Consider the following 15,737-nt stretch of genomic DNA (forward strand, 5'->3'; position numbering starts at 1 on the left):
TTTGTCTACCGGCTAAGAACATTTATAAAGCAATACATTGCATTAAATTACATTTCAGAGTGAGAGAGGCTAAAAGCATCATAGGAGAGAGAACAAGCCTAGGCCGACCCGTTTCACACTACTGCTGACCAGAACCATACTGGTTCATCACATCCTCTCACCCTCTCTATCTGTCCCTTCCTTCCTTCCACCTCCCAGAATCCCAGCTGCCAGGCTTGATGGTGCTGCAGACTGAGCTCCTCGTCCCAAACCAGGCCCTCCATGGCATTCACTAGTCTCGGTTCCTTGCTTTGAAGCTATACTATGTTCTCTTACATTAACTCTGGAATCAGGTGTAGTTTCTAGTGTATTTTCTGGCATAGTAGGCCTAATATTAGTGGAGAATCTCTGTCTGTGAAGGTCCCCTAGGCACCACGTCACATTTTGCACAAATACTTAAATAAGAGATTAAATAACTAGTGTGCTGATAATAACAGCAGCTAAACTTAAATAGCAATGCCTTCAAGGCAACAACACTATTGTGAAAAAAACACTGATGAACATATTTAAACCAATATTGAAACCTAAAAAGTGCCAAAGTGCCAAAAATCTCTCTTGGAAGAACTAAGTGGACAAAACACAAGGGAAGAAACCATACTATAGCAGCACAGTTTCATAAATCATCCAGCAATTATGAGCAGGGAGAGTGAATTTTGCACAGACATGAGAGACAGTTCCTGAGTATTAGGACTACATCCAGAAGCACAGCTTTTCCCTATGTCAGTTCTGGCCTTGTTTCTACTGGGTTTTCAGTATAGAGAAGAGAACTTATCCTTTAGTTTTAGCCTCCTCTTCATTAGGGGTCAATTCTTTCATTCCCAGAGGTGAGCAAGCTCACTACCCTTTCCTGACCCTGTGGCACGCTCTCCCTACAGTAGCTCACCTGAGAATCACCACGGCAACACAGCATCCACCTGAACCCAATTCTAATGAGGCAGGCTCTAACGCAGTCAATACTGTCATCAACTTGTCTTGTTCCATGAATTAATCTGAAAGTTCTCATACTGTATCAAGTAGCAAATTCAAATATTCCCTAGCAAAAAACAATGTGTATTTTAAATCATGTCGAAAGGCATTTGTCAGGAAAAAGAACAGATGAGAAACCTCAATCCAAGAAACCTCCTTTCTGACATGCTTCAGCCATAGCCTCTGCTAGTAACGCCTCACGTCTTTGTTTTATGGTGTGTGTCAAATCCCTCTGACCTCAATAGCAGATTCCCCCATGCAGGGCCAAGCTTCCTTTTAATTTGCCCGGTTTTCGATTCTTTGAACCAACCATTCATTAATATTTATCCCATTTCACATCGCTTGGTGGGCTTATAAATGTTTCATTTGGTTCAGGGCCATTAAACAGTAATGTTGGAGAGCCTTTTAATTCCAATGTACACATTATGGCACATGCTGACCTGAACACGGGGCTATGGTATGTTGTATTCCCTGTACGCTACAATGCTCTCTCTCTCTCTCTCTCTCTCTCTCTCTCTCTCTCTCTCTCTCTCTCTCTCACTCTCTCTCTCTCTCTTCTTTCACTAACAGGCATAGCATCAAATACATACTGTACAGCTGGCACATGCAGTGCAGGCCTGTAGCCACGGACACTATCTGGGGAATGGTAGTATGCTGGGAAACACGTTGAATTCTGTAAAAAGCAGACCCCCGAAACCTGACGTTCTCTCACTGGGAATTCTGGCCTGTGTGCTAGAGGGCCACAACATGTAACCATCAGCTTGTGTGCAACATGAAACAAGTGCACAGTGAACCCTCTACCCATGATGCCTGTCATCAGCATGTAGGCCTACAGTTGTTGAATATGTAAGTGGGCTTTTGAAATTTAGATTTATAGAGCCGGCATATAGGTCCATCGTATTTTTTGTGTTGTCTAAAATCTAAGCAATTATTCAAAAGTAAGTAGTGAATTCAAATATCAGTGATTAAAATAGCTAATGTAAAAAGAACCTCAAGTGATTTAAACTTTCTGTAGGACAATACAGTATGTAATGAAAATGGCAATAAAGGCCTTGCAATCAGATGGTATGATTGTGGTGTATTATGGTCAGATCAAGTGGTCCTGTGTGACACTAACAGACCCTAGTTGTGCTTTGTAGTCTGGAGCATTGCTCTTAGCATGGTTGTAATCTGGAATGTTTCACTACCACTGCTGCTGAGCAGGCATTACAAGTCAGCAGCATAGAGTAGAGTAGCATAGACAGGTACATATACAAGCCTTTTGGGTCCAGCATGTTCCAGTGGCTCGCTGTTAAAATGTTTGGTGTATTGTATGATGTTGTGCGTATACTGTATGTGTATATATTATGGTGTCTGTTGTTAAATGTGACTCATGCTACCAACCCTGTTCTCTCCTTCTTGTATTTTAATCAGGTCCTGTAGAGGATGTCCTCTTGTTTCCTGCCTCTCTGTGGATTTAGAAAGTAGATGGGCTCCTGAGTAGAACAGAGAATACTGAGAAACCAAGCATAGTTTTTGTTGTACGAAACAAAATGTACGATGGGGAAAATGGCGAGCACCCTCAGGTGGTGGGCTCTAAATGTGTAATGGACAAACAAACAAATGCACAAAGCACATATGCACTACCATACTGTACATGGGTCAAACACACACACTTCGATTTCATTGGGTGGGGGACAACAAACCCTCATGTAATTCTCTGGCATGCCCATATGAATACATCAAACACATGACATGATTACATCCCTGTTAGCCTTGCTGCTACTTCCAGTAGAGCAGCGCACAGCTGCCACCCTGATCCTGACTCAGGCAGAGGAGGGTCCTCCCCACAGCCAAGACAAACAGGAGGAAATCGCATTAGTAGCGCATGGCTGGAGATGAAAGCCTCTATAGGACACTAAGGTGCATGTATGTGTGTGTGTGGGTGTGCGTGCATGTGTATGTGTGTGTGTGTGTGTGTGTGCAGGCGTTCGTGTGTGTGTGCATGTGTGTGTGCACATGTACACACGTGCACATGTTTGTGTTAGGATCCATTCTTGTTGGCTGCCATCACATTGTGTGTGTGTGTGTGTCTCCCTTCATAATGAGCACCTTGCAGGCAGGTGCAGTAAAGAGCGCCATGTTTCTCTGTCCACAGAGATGAGAGACGATTATGACAGCTGTTTTCTAATTAGGTCTATGAAGTGGGAGTAATGAGCCAGGCATTCATATCTGAGAGAGTCGCCTCTACCGAGGTATTGGCGTTCACGTGTCGGATTCCGCCGTTCTCACAATTCTTCCTCCCACACATCGGCCTTGCTGCTGTGCCCCTGTGACCTCTCCCAGAGCTGCTGTCATCACTGGGTCAAGGTTCTATTGTTAGGATCATTAGAACGTAGCAACAAGGCTTCCAATTCGGTCTTGCTTTGTGTGCAATATGTACAGAAGGCTGGGCCGAGCCCTTTGAGCTGCACCGTACACAGCAAGAGATTAAGAATAGGCTAAAGGTTGCAGACTGTTTTTGATCACTTTTACTACTTTTACTTACTCAATACACTTAACAAGAAGACAAAATCAGAACAGAGATTTAGAATTAGAGATAAGAGTAAGCTAGGAAAGGGACATTTAAAAGAGGCTGGTCAGGGAGCATATTACTAAGGCAGGAAAGGTCATATTTAGTGGCTTAGTAGCATACCTTTGGTTAAAACATCAGTAATCCATCCAGTAATCCTGAACCCTGATGCAAAGATGTTATACCCTCATATAACACGTCAATGACCAGTCACCTGCAATAACAGAGTGAGAGCAAACAGAGGACAGGGTGTGCTTATTCAGTAAGATTGCTGTTTGAAATGGTAGCTGTTAAAATCCCTCTCAAAGCCGTTATACTATGAGGTATAGAAGCGGTGACTGAGAGCTGTGAAGCTGGCAGGTGCTGAAAGGTGGAAATGATGCTTTGCTCATGAAAAGAGATGTTCTTCAGTGATACCTCTCTGCATCAGTCAGGATATCATAATATGGCTCTATAGCTCTGAGAAGTTTTCACAGCCCTGGATAATGAGAGGAATGAGGAATAGCCAGGGCGACGGCTTCTGTGCAACAACACTGCCATCTTTTACTGGAGTGATGTATTGCACACAAATCATCCTCTGCACTGACTGCAATAGTGGCCATGGTGACAGAGGAGTGTGGGTGATGGCAGCTGAGAAGAGTTTCTTCTCAGTAAACGGTGAAAAAATGTATTGTAGGTCACCTCATCAATGCAAGCCAACACATTATTCAGAGCTATTTTAAGATTTGTTTCTGACAGAGCAGAATACAAGTTGACACTCAGGCCACATTTCTATGAAGATCAGAAGCAAGTCACATGGAAAATGACCCTGAGCACCATCACATATCTGAATCCGAGAAATCAGTGCAGTGGCCACCATGACAGGGAAGAACATGGAAAGACTTTCCCAAGTTAGCTGGCCTACCATGGTAGTATGGCCTATGTCTCCCTCCAGTGGTTTAACAAAAGCATTTGCATACTGTACGCTTCTACCCATGTCAGAATCAGAATTATCAGATTCTGATTTACTGTTATGGTTCGGGCCGGGTCTGCCCCGGCTGACCCCCTGCTCCCAGTCTGGACCCTCGCCCCTTCCCCGGATCCCTGGTTCGTTCTGCTCGCCCCCTGCTCCCAGTCCAGACCCTCGCCCCTGCCTCATACCCCCTGGTTCGCCCTGCTCACCCCCTGCTCCCGGTCCAGACCCTCCCCCCTGCCCCGGACCCCTGGTTCGCCCTGCTCGCCCCCTGTTTCCGGCCTGGATTCCTCACTCTGAACTCCTGTGCCCCCTGGACTTTCCTGGACCCTGAGCACCTCCCCTCCCAGTGACTGCCCCTGTACTACCCCTAGAGACTTTTGAACTCATTGGTCACATTGTCATCTGTTTTGTTCTACCTCCATGTGTTTCGTCTTGTCTTCTATGTTGGTTTGTCTCACTAGTCCCACTTCACCCCAGTCCCTCCACTCCTGGCCCTCTAGCTGCCCCCCTCTAGATTCTGCCCTGTCCCAACCTCGTTCCCTGTTCCCTTCCTTTGTGTCCTTGTTCCTTTGTCCTGTGCTGGTGTGGTTGTTGGAATCCCTCCATGTCCTTGTCTGGGTGATTGTCTGCACCTGTGTCTCGTTATGTCTTGTTGCACACCTGTACGTTGTTCCTTGATTGTTCTCCCAGAGTATATATGCCCTCCTGTTTCCTTTGTTCTCTGTCGGTTCATTGTTAATGTTTCCTCCCGGTGTTCCTCTGTTGTTGTTTTTTGGACATTAAAACATTATCTTTGAACCTGTGTTGCCTGCCTGCTGTCTGCTATTGGGTCCTACCTCCACCAGCCTCAAACCCTAACATTTACTGCCTGGTAGGGTTTTACATTCTAGGAATTTGTTCTGGTCAGTTGGTGCATAACACTGATGGCTAGACAACAATAGACAGGACAGGATTCTCGGAAGGGGAGAGTCAGAGGGAGACACCGGTCTTGTTGATTAGTTTTAAGAGAAATATACTGTACTGTACATCTAATCATCTATGTTGCTGGGTAGTCAGACACTGTTAGGGAGATAAGATGGTTGCCTGCAGAGAACAAATTAATTTATGGTTGAACATAGGTGGGATGCGCTAATATATGGTGGTGCCTTCAAGAGGGTCTTATGACAAATACTGGTTGTTCACAGATCCTACAGGGCCTCCTTCTTCTTCGTCATTTGGGTGAGTTGGTATGTCCTCTGCCCCCAGGCTCGGGGCCGAGGGGCTATCCTTTTACCACCCCGAGGCTGGGTGAGGGGGTCACCCAACTATATATCCGGGCACACCTCCAGAAGTCATGTTGCCGTTAAGTCATCCACGACCGCCAGGCCATGCATTCCATTGGATGTCTAATATATCGGACAGTCCTGGATGACATGGTCTGTGGTTTGTTCCTCGGCGCCACACTCGCACGCCGCACAGGATGCCAAGCCCCATCTGTGCATCGATGAGCGAAAGCGTCCGATGCCGGTCCGGAGACGATTAAGCCTCACCCACGCTGGCGCCCCAGCCTGTTCAGACCAGTCGCCTCATCAATGTCACACGAGCTGTTGACTTCTTGCGCAGTGACTCAAGGTGTCAGCGGAACGTGAGCGACCAGTCCAATGTCACGCCGAGATAGGTTGATTTGGCACAGCATGACAGGAGTGTTCCATTGATGTGTATTCGGAGCTCACGTTTGGCTTCCTTGTTGTTAAGGTGGAAGGCCGCAGACACTGTCTTTGCCTCGCTGAACTTCAATCTCCATTTCCAGTGGTATGCCACTAGTGCCTGCATATCCTGGCTCAGGGTCTCCTCCATGGCCCGCCAGTCTTCAGTGGAGTACACCAGCGCAAGGTAGTCTGCGTAGGCATACTTCCTGGAGACTGTGTTCGGTAGGTTGTAGGTGTAGATCTGAGGAGGGGGGCCAGGACAGATCCCTGGGGGACACCGTTCTTAAGGCGTCGCAACCTGCTTCTGTCCGCTACCAGTGGTGAGGGTGAAGCTGCGGTTTTGAACAAGTTCCATGATCATGCTGACTATGTGCCTGTCCGGCAGCAGGCGGAGCAGCTTGCAGCTGAGGCCGCGGTGCCATACGGTGTCGAAGGCAGCCATCAGGTCTGTAAAGATGGCTCCGGCCTTCTTTTTGGACGAAAAGTTGTCCTCAATGTCTTGAGTCATCAAAGTGACTTGATCTACAGTCGATCTCCCATGTCGGAACCTGGCCTGCTCCTGTGGGAGCAGCGGGTCAATTTATTCATTTCATTCATTAAAGTTTATTTGAATAGGGACAGATACAGTGTATATTGTTGATTGGTTCAATGATTGGTTCGATGCGGGTGTAGATGAGGTGCTCGAGGATCTTGAAGGAGATACATAGCAGAGAGATGGGGCGGTAACTCTTGGGGTCCCTTTCAGGCGTATTCGGCTTAGGGATCGCGACAACTAGGGCTCTTCTCCAGATTTTGGGGATCTTGAGTTGGCGCAAGCAGGAAGAGAGGAACGCTCATAACCAGGACTTCAAGGTAGGCACGGCATGGAGTATAAGCTCCGGACAGATAGAATCAGACCCTGGAGCTTTCCCTGACTACATGCTGGAGGGCAGCAGCGAACTCCTCCGGTGTGAATTCACCAGAGATGTTACCGCTGCTAGGAGTTGTGGCCTTCTTTTGCCACAAGACGTGACGATTCGTGGGGGCCCTCGTATGTCCCACTTTTCACAAATTGTGATGCAATTTTGTTTGCCGAGATGGGACAGTGATGGGGGGTAGTGTCTGTACCTACCAGTGAGGTTGTTGAGGATGCTCCATGCCTTGGGGTACAGTCTTGTATCTTGTACACTGTAAATAGGAGTAACCCTGTGCCCCTTTTCTAGCCTTGAAGACGATTTTGGCAGGCATTTGACATGGCAGACAGGCAGTGATAGATACTGTAGACAGAGAGCAAATGTCTATTAACCTCTGTATGCTGAAAGTATACTAAACCTGTGTTCATCGCCGCCTCAATCCCATGTTGGAGTGAATTATTCATTGCAAGAAGATTGTGGTTTTAGCTTTGTGATGCTGCACTTTTATTGCAGCTTTTTATTTATTACTTTTAAAAAACAACGCAGACCGACAGACAAAGAAACATTAACAAAAACACCAAAAGCCAACAAATTTGACTGGGGTGGGAGGGGTCAGCCACAATCTTTCTAGCCCACTTCGGGGCCCTGGAGGGTCCTGGAGGGATGACAGGTTGCAGCCAATCACCTTCTCAGCAGACACTGCAGTCTAACCTTGTTTTCGGCTGTGGCAGCAGAGTACCAGGGGGTGATGGAGGAGGTGAAGATAGACTGGATGATGGAGATGTAGAAGTGTACCATCATTGTCTTTGGCAGGTATACAACATCAACAAAGGATTCAATTTAGTTATTTTTGGTATCACTTCTTGTTGCAGGTGTTTTTTGACAGTTGCCTCCTATTTCCCAGTGATAACTTCAAATCCCTTTTCCCCCTTTCCATATGGGCAAGTCCTGAGAACACAGAGAGTATGTCTGGCACTTTTCTGCATAATAAAAGCACATAGGTATAGACGGGAGCAGACCAAGAATTGCCTTAAATAAAGGTGTAGTAATGACAGAGCCTGTGGGTGTCCAGAGCCTCCTACCCTAGATTAACTAGATCAACTCACAGTGGGGAGCCAGAGCTTTACCATTTGTGATGAACCTCAAGGGAGCATGGTAGTCAACCGTAGGAAGACACTGGGCAGAGGTATGCATTCAAAAGATCACCATATGTACAACACAGATTTAAAGAAAATAGAAAAAGTGGCGGCAACAAGTCACTTTTTTGGTACAGTACTTAAAAGAAAAACACTTTGTAAATGCCTGTGAGCTGCATTACTCAGGCATGTCATCACACATTTTGAGCCCTGACCTAGGCCTATCTGTACTGTAGTTAGAAGTCCAAGAGTGAAGTACAAAAACCTATTCTAATTGAAAAGTCTTGTCCTTCCCTCCTTGCATGTTTTCAATCCAATCCATAGACTGTTTTGTCTGAACTCTTATGTCTGCCAAGAAATGACCGTAAACATACAAAATGTCGCTTCAGCAGATTTTAAAAAATCATGGCCATTTTGCTGAGACAAGATTCATTTGGCTGCTCTGTCCCAGTTGAGGTCTATGTGAACAGCTGTGTGAACATAGGCAATCCTTTTATCAATGTACCAGGGCCAAGGTGACTTCAACTACTGCAAACTAATTCTTTACCAAGGATCAGCTGTGTAGGCTACTTTTAGGACATTGAAAACAACACTGATACTGAGAGCCCACATCTACAGTGGCTGCACAGACAGAGATTGCTGTGGGATGATTGTTATGGCATGCAACATCCAGTATTGATTTTTCAGTCATACCCAATTGAGACTGACTTGAGGTCATTGAAATGTCTGATAATGCTTTAAATTTGAAAGGGCAGAAATATAACAACCTAAATATTCTGTAAGGATGGGTAACTGTGTAATTTATTAATGCAGGACATTTACATGCCACATACCAATGATAGCCTACAGTAACCTATGCTGTGTTCTGAATGGCCATTTTCGGTCGGGCCTCTACCATTTTGTTTAACGGATCCCGTATGTTTGACCCACTAACACAATTTAGTATTACCGAAATGACGACTATGTAGGCGGAGTCAGGGGCGTAAACACAGTCAAAATCTAGTCTTCCAGTAGCCTACAGTAGCTGGCTTGGATTTTGTTTTCTAGTAGCCTACCTTGTTTTGTTTTCAACCTACTTTGACCTAAAAACCTACCTACCCTTTTAACGCATTTTGTCTGTGTACACTTACACTTTCGTTGCATATTTTATAATGTGTCTATTTCTTTGTATGATTGCAACAAAATCTAGTTTCATTGACAACATTCCATTCTGTTACTGTTTTGACATATTTTTGTAAACATGGACGGATAAAAAAAAATATAAATGCGTCAGACTTCGAAGAACTGTCCTGCATTTCGAAACAAAGAGGTAAGACTGAGTGAAGGGAGATAAATTCATGTTTCAGTCTGCGGCGCATCACCCGATCCTAGCCCCAGTTGCGGCTGTAGCTCTTTATCCCGCCTATAGGCATATCTGTTCTATTTCATGCACAATATTCAAAAGTAAAGCTGAATAGTAAGTCGTAGCTATGTATTTGCAGTTTGCAAGACTGTTGCCCGCGTTGTTCATAAACTGAAGAAAATGGCGTTGTTTACGAAATTGCAGAGCTTATTTCCTGATTTCCTGTTTTTCTTGGTCCATCAATGCAATGCTTTATTCGTTTGTAACATTGCTCTCGGCGCTTTAGCTATATTTAACATTTCATGAACCAACCATCATGTTATCACATTTGCTTGCGCGGCAGTCTTAAGAAAAGTGGTTTGCAGTTGATACCGGGCCTCCACTTCTATAGACAAGGCTACATTCAAAGCTAGCCTACTTCTTAAATTGGTATTATAGATCTGTGTGTGGGGGGAAGGGGGGGCACTAATTTCTAAGACGATTCATAGGTCTACTTGAGTTGAATTTTGCACAGAATAGCATTCTAGAATCTTAAAATCTATGATCTGAACTGGCCTATTTCCAACTCTGAATTGACCTCATCCCTGTGCATTACTCTGCAGGTGTGTGCGTCCTCTGGAAAGCCTGGCCTACGTGAAGTTAGCGATGAAGAACCCAGGAGCTGCAGAGAACCTCCGGCTGGTTGAGCTGCTGGAGGACGCGCTGGTCCGAGAGGCGCGCCTCTGGAAGGTCCCTGTCTTCAGAACTGGTCAGATTCAGGTCAGTGTTTGACCTTTGGAAGAAGTGAGATGTGTCAATCACTTGTGAACGCCTGTTCTCTTGTGCACATACTTACCTTTCAGTTCTGTCCTCTGTGCCTACAGGGCACTGATGTTTCTCCATTCCAATACCAAGATGTAATTCTATGGCTGGGGGAGATGAGCAGGCTGTTCCAGTTCTGTCCAGAAACCCTTGCTCTGGGAGTGTGCGTTCTGAATAGACTTCTGGCCACAGTCAAGGTAGACTGGTACTCTGTTCTTGGCACTGTCTGATGTTTTCAGTGAAACTAAGAAAAATGTGTTAATCAAGCCAGATCCTCTATTGCAGTCTCAGCCAAAGTATCTGAAGTGTATGGCCTTCACCTCGCTCATCCTGGCTGCAAAGATCAACGAGGAGGACGAGGCTAGTTTTTTCTCTTTTGCTCACATCTCGTTGGATGCATGAGAACACAAAACAGCACAAATAATGTCTTTGCACATTGTTTATTGGCTTCTTTATTAATGTCTGTTGACACAGGTGATTGGGTCTGTGAAGGACCTTGTTGTGCAGAGCGGATGCAACTTTTCAACTGCAGAGATACTTCGCATGGAGAGGATCATACTGGACAAGCTTCACTGGGACCTTTACACTGCAACACCGGTTGATTTCATTCACATTGTAAGTTATACAGCCACCACAGCTGCTCTGGTCCTGGCTTATAGAAAGCAAGCAGTACAAAAGCACAAGGGAACATCTACTTCCTCCTGTCCAACACGACAAGCTTTTCCCCAGCCCGAATAGAGAATTTGGTCCTAGAAATTGTGCATTGATTCAACTTGTGACCTTTTAAACCCTTTTCATCTGATTCCATTGGGAAACTGCCACCAAAGCAAAAATAAGTACTTCCAGCGCAATTCTTGTCAGGCCAAGGCACTTGTCTGACTATTACCTCCTCTGGCTGAAAAGCAGACCCAGCTACTGTAACCAAGTGAAACTTGGTCCTCGTTAGTCCTTGAGTATATAGCAAGTTGTTGGTTAAACCCACTCCCCCAGTATAAACACCGTCCACCCACGCTGATGACGAGCTAGCTTTTCTCCGGCGTAGTTGGTTAAATCGATGTCTATCCTGCAGGATACCCGGGTTCAAATCCCACCCTGGGCATATCAAAACGCAAGGGTAACACTACCATAAGGAGAGGCATGTAGAGATAAATATCATTTAGCTGTGCTCAACTCCCCAAATACAATCTGACTAAAAGTATTTTGTGATATTACCATGCTGGATAGGTAAGTGCTATTGTAATTTTGTCAAGCAAATTTACATCCGTTCAAAAACCCAGGCTGTGTTGATTTGGTTTATGGCACAACAGAATTTTGACAGTGACATTTTGCACACCTGGGATAGATTCAGCCGAGTAGTCCCACAAACTGTAAGCAACAAACACAGATTACACAACCAGGCATGTTTGACCCTCTAGTCCATAATCTGTTTTCTCCATTTGAATATAGTCTATGTTATGATCCTGGCTGATCGTAATGTAGGCAGTTCTCCTAGAGAGGAACTTTTTGAAGAGAAGATTGACTTCATGAATTAGAACGGCCTCAGGTAACCAAGTCCAGCTCCATCGAGTTAGGGTTGACCAATGGTTTAACAATACAGACTGCATTCAAATTCTGATCATGTCAGCTGGTGCTGAATATTGAGACCTAGGTGATGGGTCCCACAGGTTCCATATCCTCATCTCCAAGTTATCTGTGTGTACGTTTGACATGGTGTCATATGTAAGACCTATTCCCTGTTCCTTAGTTCACAATAGATAAAAACAGGATACATAAAAAACTAAATAAAAATAAATTTTCCTCTTGATAATACTTTGCAAATAAATACTCTCCAACAATAAGTATCTCACAATTACATTCGCCTGAAAACGTGTTTTGCATTAATTTACCTAAATAAATTGTAGTTGTATCTCCATTGTCTTTAAAACGGCAATCTGTAAAATCTATAACAATATCATCACACTCTCTCTGCCATAAAACAGCCTATAGGATTGACTTTTTCTTTGTTCAGACACCATGGCTTACAGTTTAGAGGGAGACATTGAAAAACACAGACCAACACATCTCTGAATGAATGATAATGAGTAACCAAAGATTTAGGACTTATGCCAAATGGCTAGAGTTAGCCCCGCCCCCCCCCAGTGGGTTACTAACAACAAGTCTTGAAACAGGGAGACAGACAAGCACAAAACCCAGAAACTGAACACTGCCCACCTCGGGCTAGGGAATGAGGGGTGGGGGGGGTTGGAGGCGGGGCTTAAGATGTGATTCTCTACCCTTCACTTTTAGAGTGCACTTGCTCACTTCTCCCTCACAGAGTTACCAGGAAAGGGCAGTAAATATGTTGAAAACATACAATAGTCCATGCTAGAGTCCAATCTAATGTTTTACACTTGGGGAAGAAGAGTAGATTAGGAACAAAGGTCAAGTATACAATAAAATACAAGTAACAATGAATGAAAAGAGGGTTTAAATTGGAAAGATTATCAACATGAACCAGGGGAGGTCAGGACAGGGGGTGGACGGACAGACGATATGGCACATCATGATGATGTCATGTAATGTTCATGTTTTGGTCTCAAGTCTCATATCTTCATTATCTCTCTCTCTCTCTCTCGTGCAGTTCCATGCCCTGCTGATCTCCGGCCACCCCCACCTTCCAGCCGCTGGCCGGGCCGCTCAGAAGAGACCCTGCCTCCAGGTGGCGTTGTGGACCAGACAGGTGCAGCACTGTATGGCGTGCCACCAGCTGTGGCAGTTCAGGGGCTCCACGCTCGCCTTGGCCATCATCACCTTGGAGCTGGAGACGCTCACGCCCGACTGGTTTTCCGTCTTTACGGATCTGCTGAAGAAAGCACAGGTGAGGCTCCACAGAAACACAGTTAATGTAAATGGTTTATTTAATTGGTGTATACAGTACATCTGGGGTGGCCAGCGTTCGTGTTGCTGTTTTGATCCTGCTGTAGTGTTTGCACTGCAGCTATTTTATATCAAGCTGGTGGTTGTGTACTCTAAGTAAAGCAAACAAAGGAAGCCAATACTTCAAATCATTCACATCATTCTATGTTTTGATCAAATATAGGTGTGTAGGTACTTGTCTGTATCCATCATTCATTGCAGTTGAGGTCATTGAGGTCAAAACATGGCACCCATACACTATAGACTACATCCATCAGAGGGTGTTTTTGCGTTTCACCGAAAGCACTTTGCTGTGATGCTAATCAGTCAATGTTTTCATGCGTTCCCTTTACCACAGATCCAGAGCACTGAGTTCATCCACTGCAAGGAGATGGTGGATGAATACCTGACCAGCCTGGAGTTTTCCCTGCCGGCCAACGCCGTCTACATATTCGACAGCACCAACATGACCAAGCTTCGGGAGGAAGAGGGCCCCTTGTCCCGCATCGGGCAAGCCACCAGGGGGCGTGGGAGCGGAGGAGAGGGGGACGCAGACGACTTCTACGACGGGTTTAGGTGTCTGTACAATGAGGGGATGGCCCTGGAGGCGGGGGGAAGTGACGCTGACAGTCTCTGTGAGGCCCAGCAGCAGAACAGCGAGTCCCCTTGCCCGCCCCTCCATCCTGCTAGCAACTAGCTAGCTAGCTAACACCCTGTCTGACTGAACACGTGTGTGTGTGTGTGTGTGTGTGTGTGAGGAGAGAGAGGTTTGTTTTGTTTTTTAGATAGAGACCAAGAATACCTGAAAGGTGTTGTCTCTCCTGAGCTACTCTGCACTTTGATATTTACAGAAGCTTTTTTTATATGCCTAATTTTTATACTTTTTTTCATTTTTACTTGTATTAAAATTGTTTGTGTTATGTTGCTATTCAAATGAGTTATTTACTCATATTTCAAGAATGCTTTCATCTCAAATGACTAAACGCTGCAAAGACTTTTCATTTCTAAAGGCTTGGGGTTTTGTTTATTTGTGGTTGTAATTATAATATCTCAGAAACAATATACTTTATGGCAGAGTGCGGTTTTATGACGTGCCTCCAAACTTGTCACTTTCATCAAACTTTTAGAGTTGTGATGTGTTTCTGTTTGACACTCCTGCCTTATGTTTGGGATACATGGTTTTGTAATCCTTTCAACTGTGAATTCCATGTTTCATATCAAGTTGAATGATGTTACAATGTTCAGATGGTTTCTACTGGATGTTACACAAGTGACCAATGTGAAAAGTGTAAACATGTCTTTTTTCATTGGTTGTTCAGATATGGCAGCTACTCATCCTGACCCCAGAATAAAGCTATGACAAACATTCTATTCTGCCTCTTGATTTGTTTTTCCATGTATATACACATTCATTTCTACTGAGTTTGAAGCATTGTGGTTTCATGCATTTTGGGTACAATAATCATATAACTAGCTTATTTGTTGCACAGAAATGGAGAACCTATATGTTTGAGGCTTAGGTGTGTCTAGACATTCAGATACTTCCTCATAATGTTGTCCTCAAGTAAGCCTCGGCCTCAAGTAACATATTTTTTTATGAAAAAGCGCCCTCCATATAGATATGTCATTTGACCTATGCAATGTTTTCAAATCTGTTGCTAAGGGAGAACTGGAAAACAGGTGTGGTTTCTGTCCGTTTTGTTTGATACTGGCAGAGCGCAGCCTCAGCTAGCAGCTGCCTTACTCTTTCAAAAACACACAGCTGTCTCTCCCTCCCTCTCTCTTACACACACACACATTATTCAACTGAGGCCAGCAGCAAAGGACAGAGAGTAACTTCCTCTTTCTGTGTTTACTCTGACTGGATCCTTCGTTCCACTGCTGGTCAGGGATAATTTCATCAAAGGAAATGGCAGCAGAGGGCCACCGTTTAGTGATCCAACAGGTATACACACTGCAGCTGGATACAGACTTCTGGACTGACTGTTATTTAAGCGAGCCATCACCAGTCAGTCTCTGTTTGATTGAGTGCGTTTGCATTTTTAAGATTGAACTGAAAGCTACTTCTCATTTAACAAATCATACACTACTGTATGTTAAATGTATGAATCATATAGGGACACATCCAAGAAGAGGGTTTGCATTTATTTCCAAAGAAAGTAAATACATCGCCTCTCATCTCGTCGCTCGATGTACACAGGTCTACTGCGAGTCGAGGCATCTATTAGTCACTGCATCTTAATTGGCCTACAGTATGTAAACTCTGAGACAGCACTCACACACGTCAATCATGGCTTATAATAGTTACTGTTACATCACAATTAAGACGACATACAACATTGTGTGCTTTTATCATATACTTAAAAAAACGAATACACTTTGCATATTGACATTACAATTAAGCCAGGTAAGTTCTGAGAAATATTCACATACAGGTTCTGGATGAATACAAAACAGCACAAGAATATTGC

The 15,737-nt window shown here is 44.6% G+C and overlaps 1 protein-coding gene across 1 annotated transcript; it reads left to right on the forward strand.

Annotated features, from left to right (window-relative positions):
• Nucleotides 1-9,379: 9,379 nt before the first annotated feature.
• On the forward strand, nucleotides 9,380-14,476 carry ccni2 (cyclin I family, member 2). Its single transcript, XM_084449643.1, has 7 exons — nucleotides 9,380-9,537; nucleotides 10,173-10,329; nucleotides 10,434-10,568; nucleotides 10,657-10,731; nucleotides 10,846-10,986; nucleotides 12,992-13,228; nucleotides 13,625-14,476. Exons 2-7 carry the CDS (start codon nucleotides 10,216-10,218, stop codon nucleotides 13,961-13,963), a joined length of 1,041 nt encoding a protein of 346 aa, XP_084305769.1. The 5' UTR covers nucleotides 9,380-9,537; nucleotides 10,173-10,215; the 3' UTR covers nucleotides 13,964-14,476.
• The last annotated feature ends 1,261 nt before the right edge of the window (nucleotides 14,477-15,737 follow it).

The sequence above is a fragment of the Borostomias antarcticus genome, assembly GCF_949987555.1.
Source record: "Borostomias antarcticus genome assembly, chromosome: 15".
NCBI lineage: Eukaryota > Metazoa > Chordata > Actinopteri > Stomiiformes > Stomiidae > Borostomias > Borostomias antarcticus.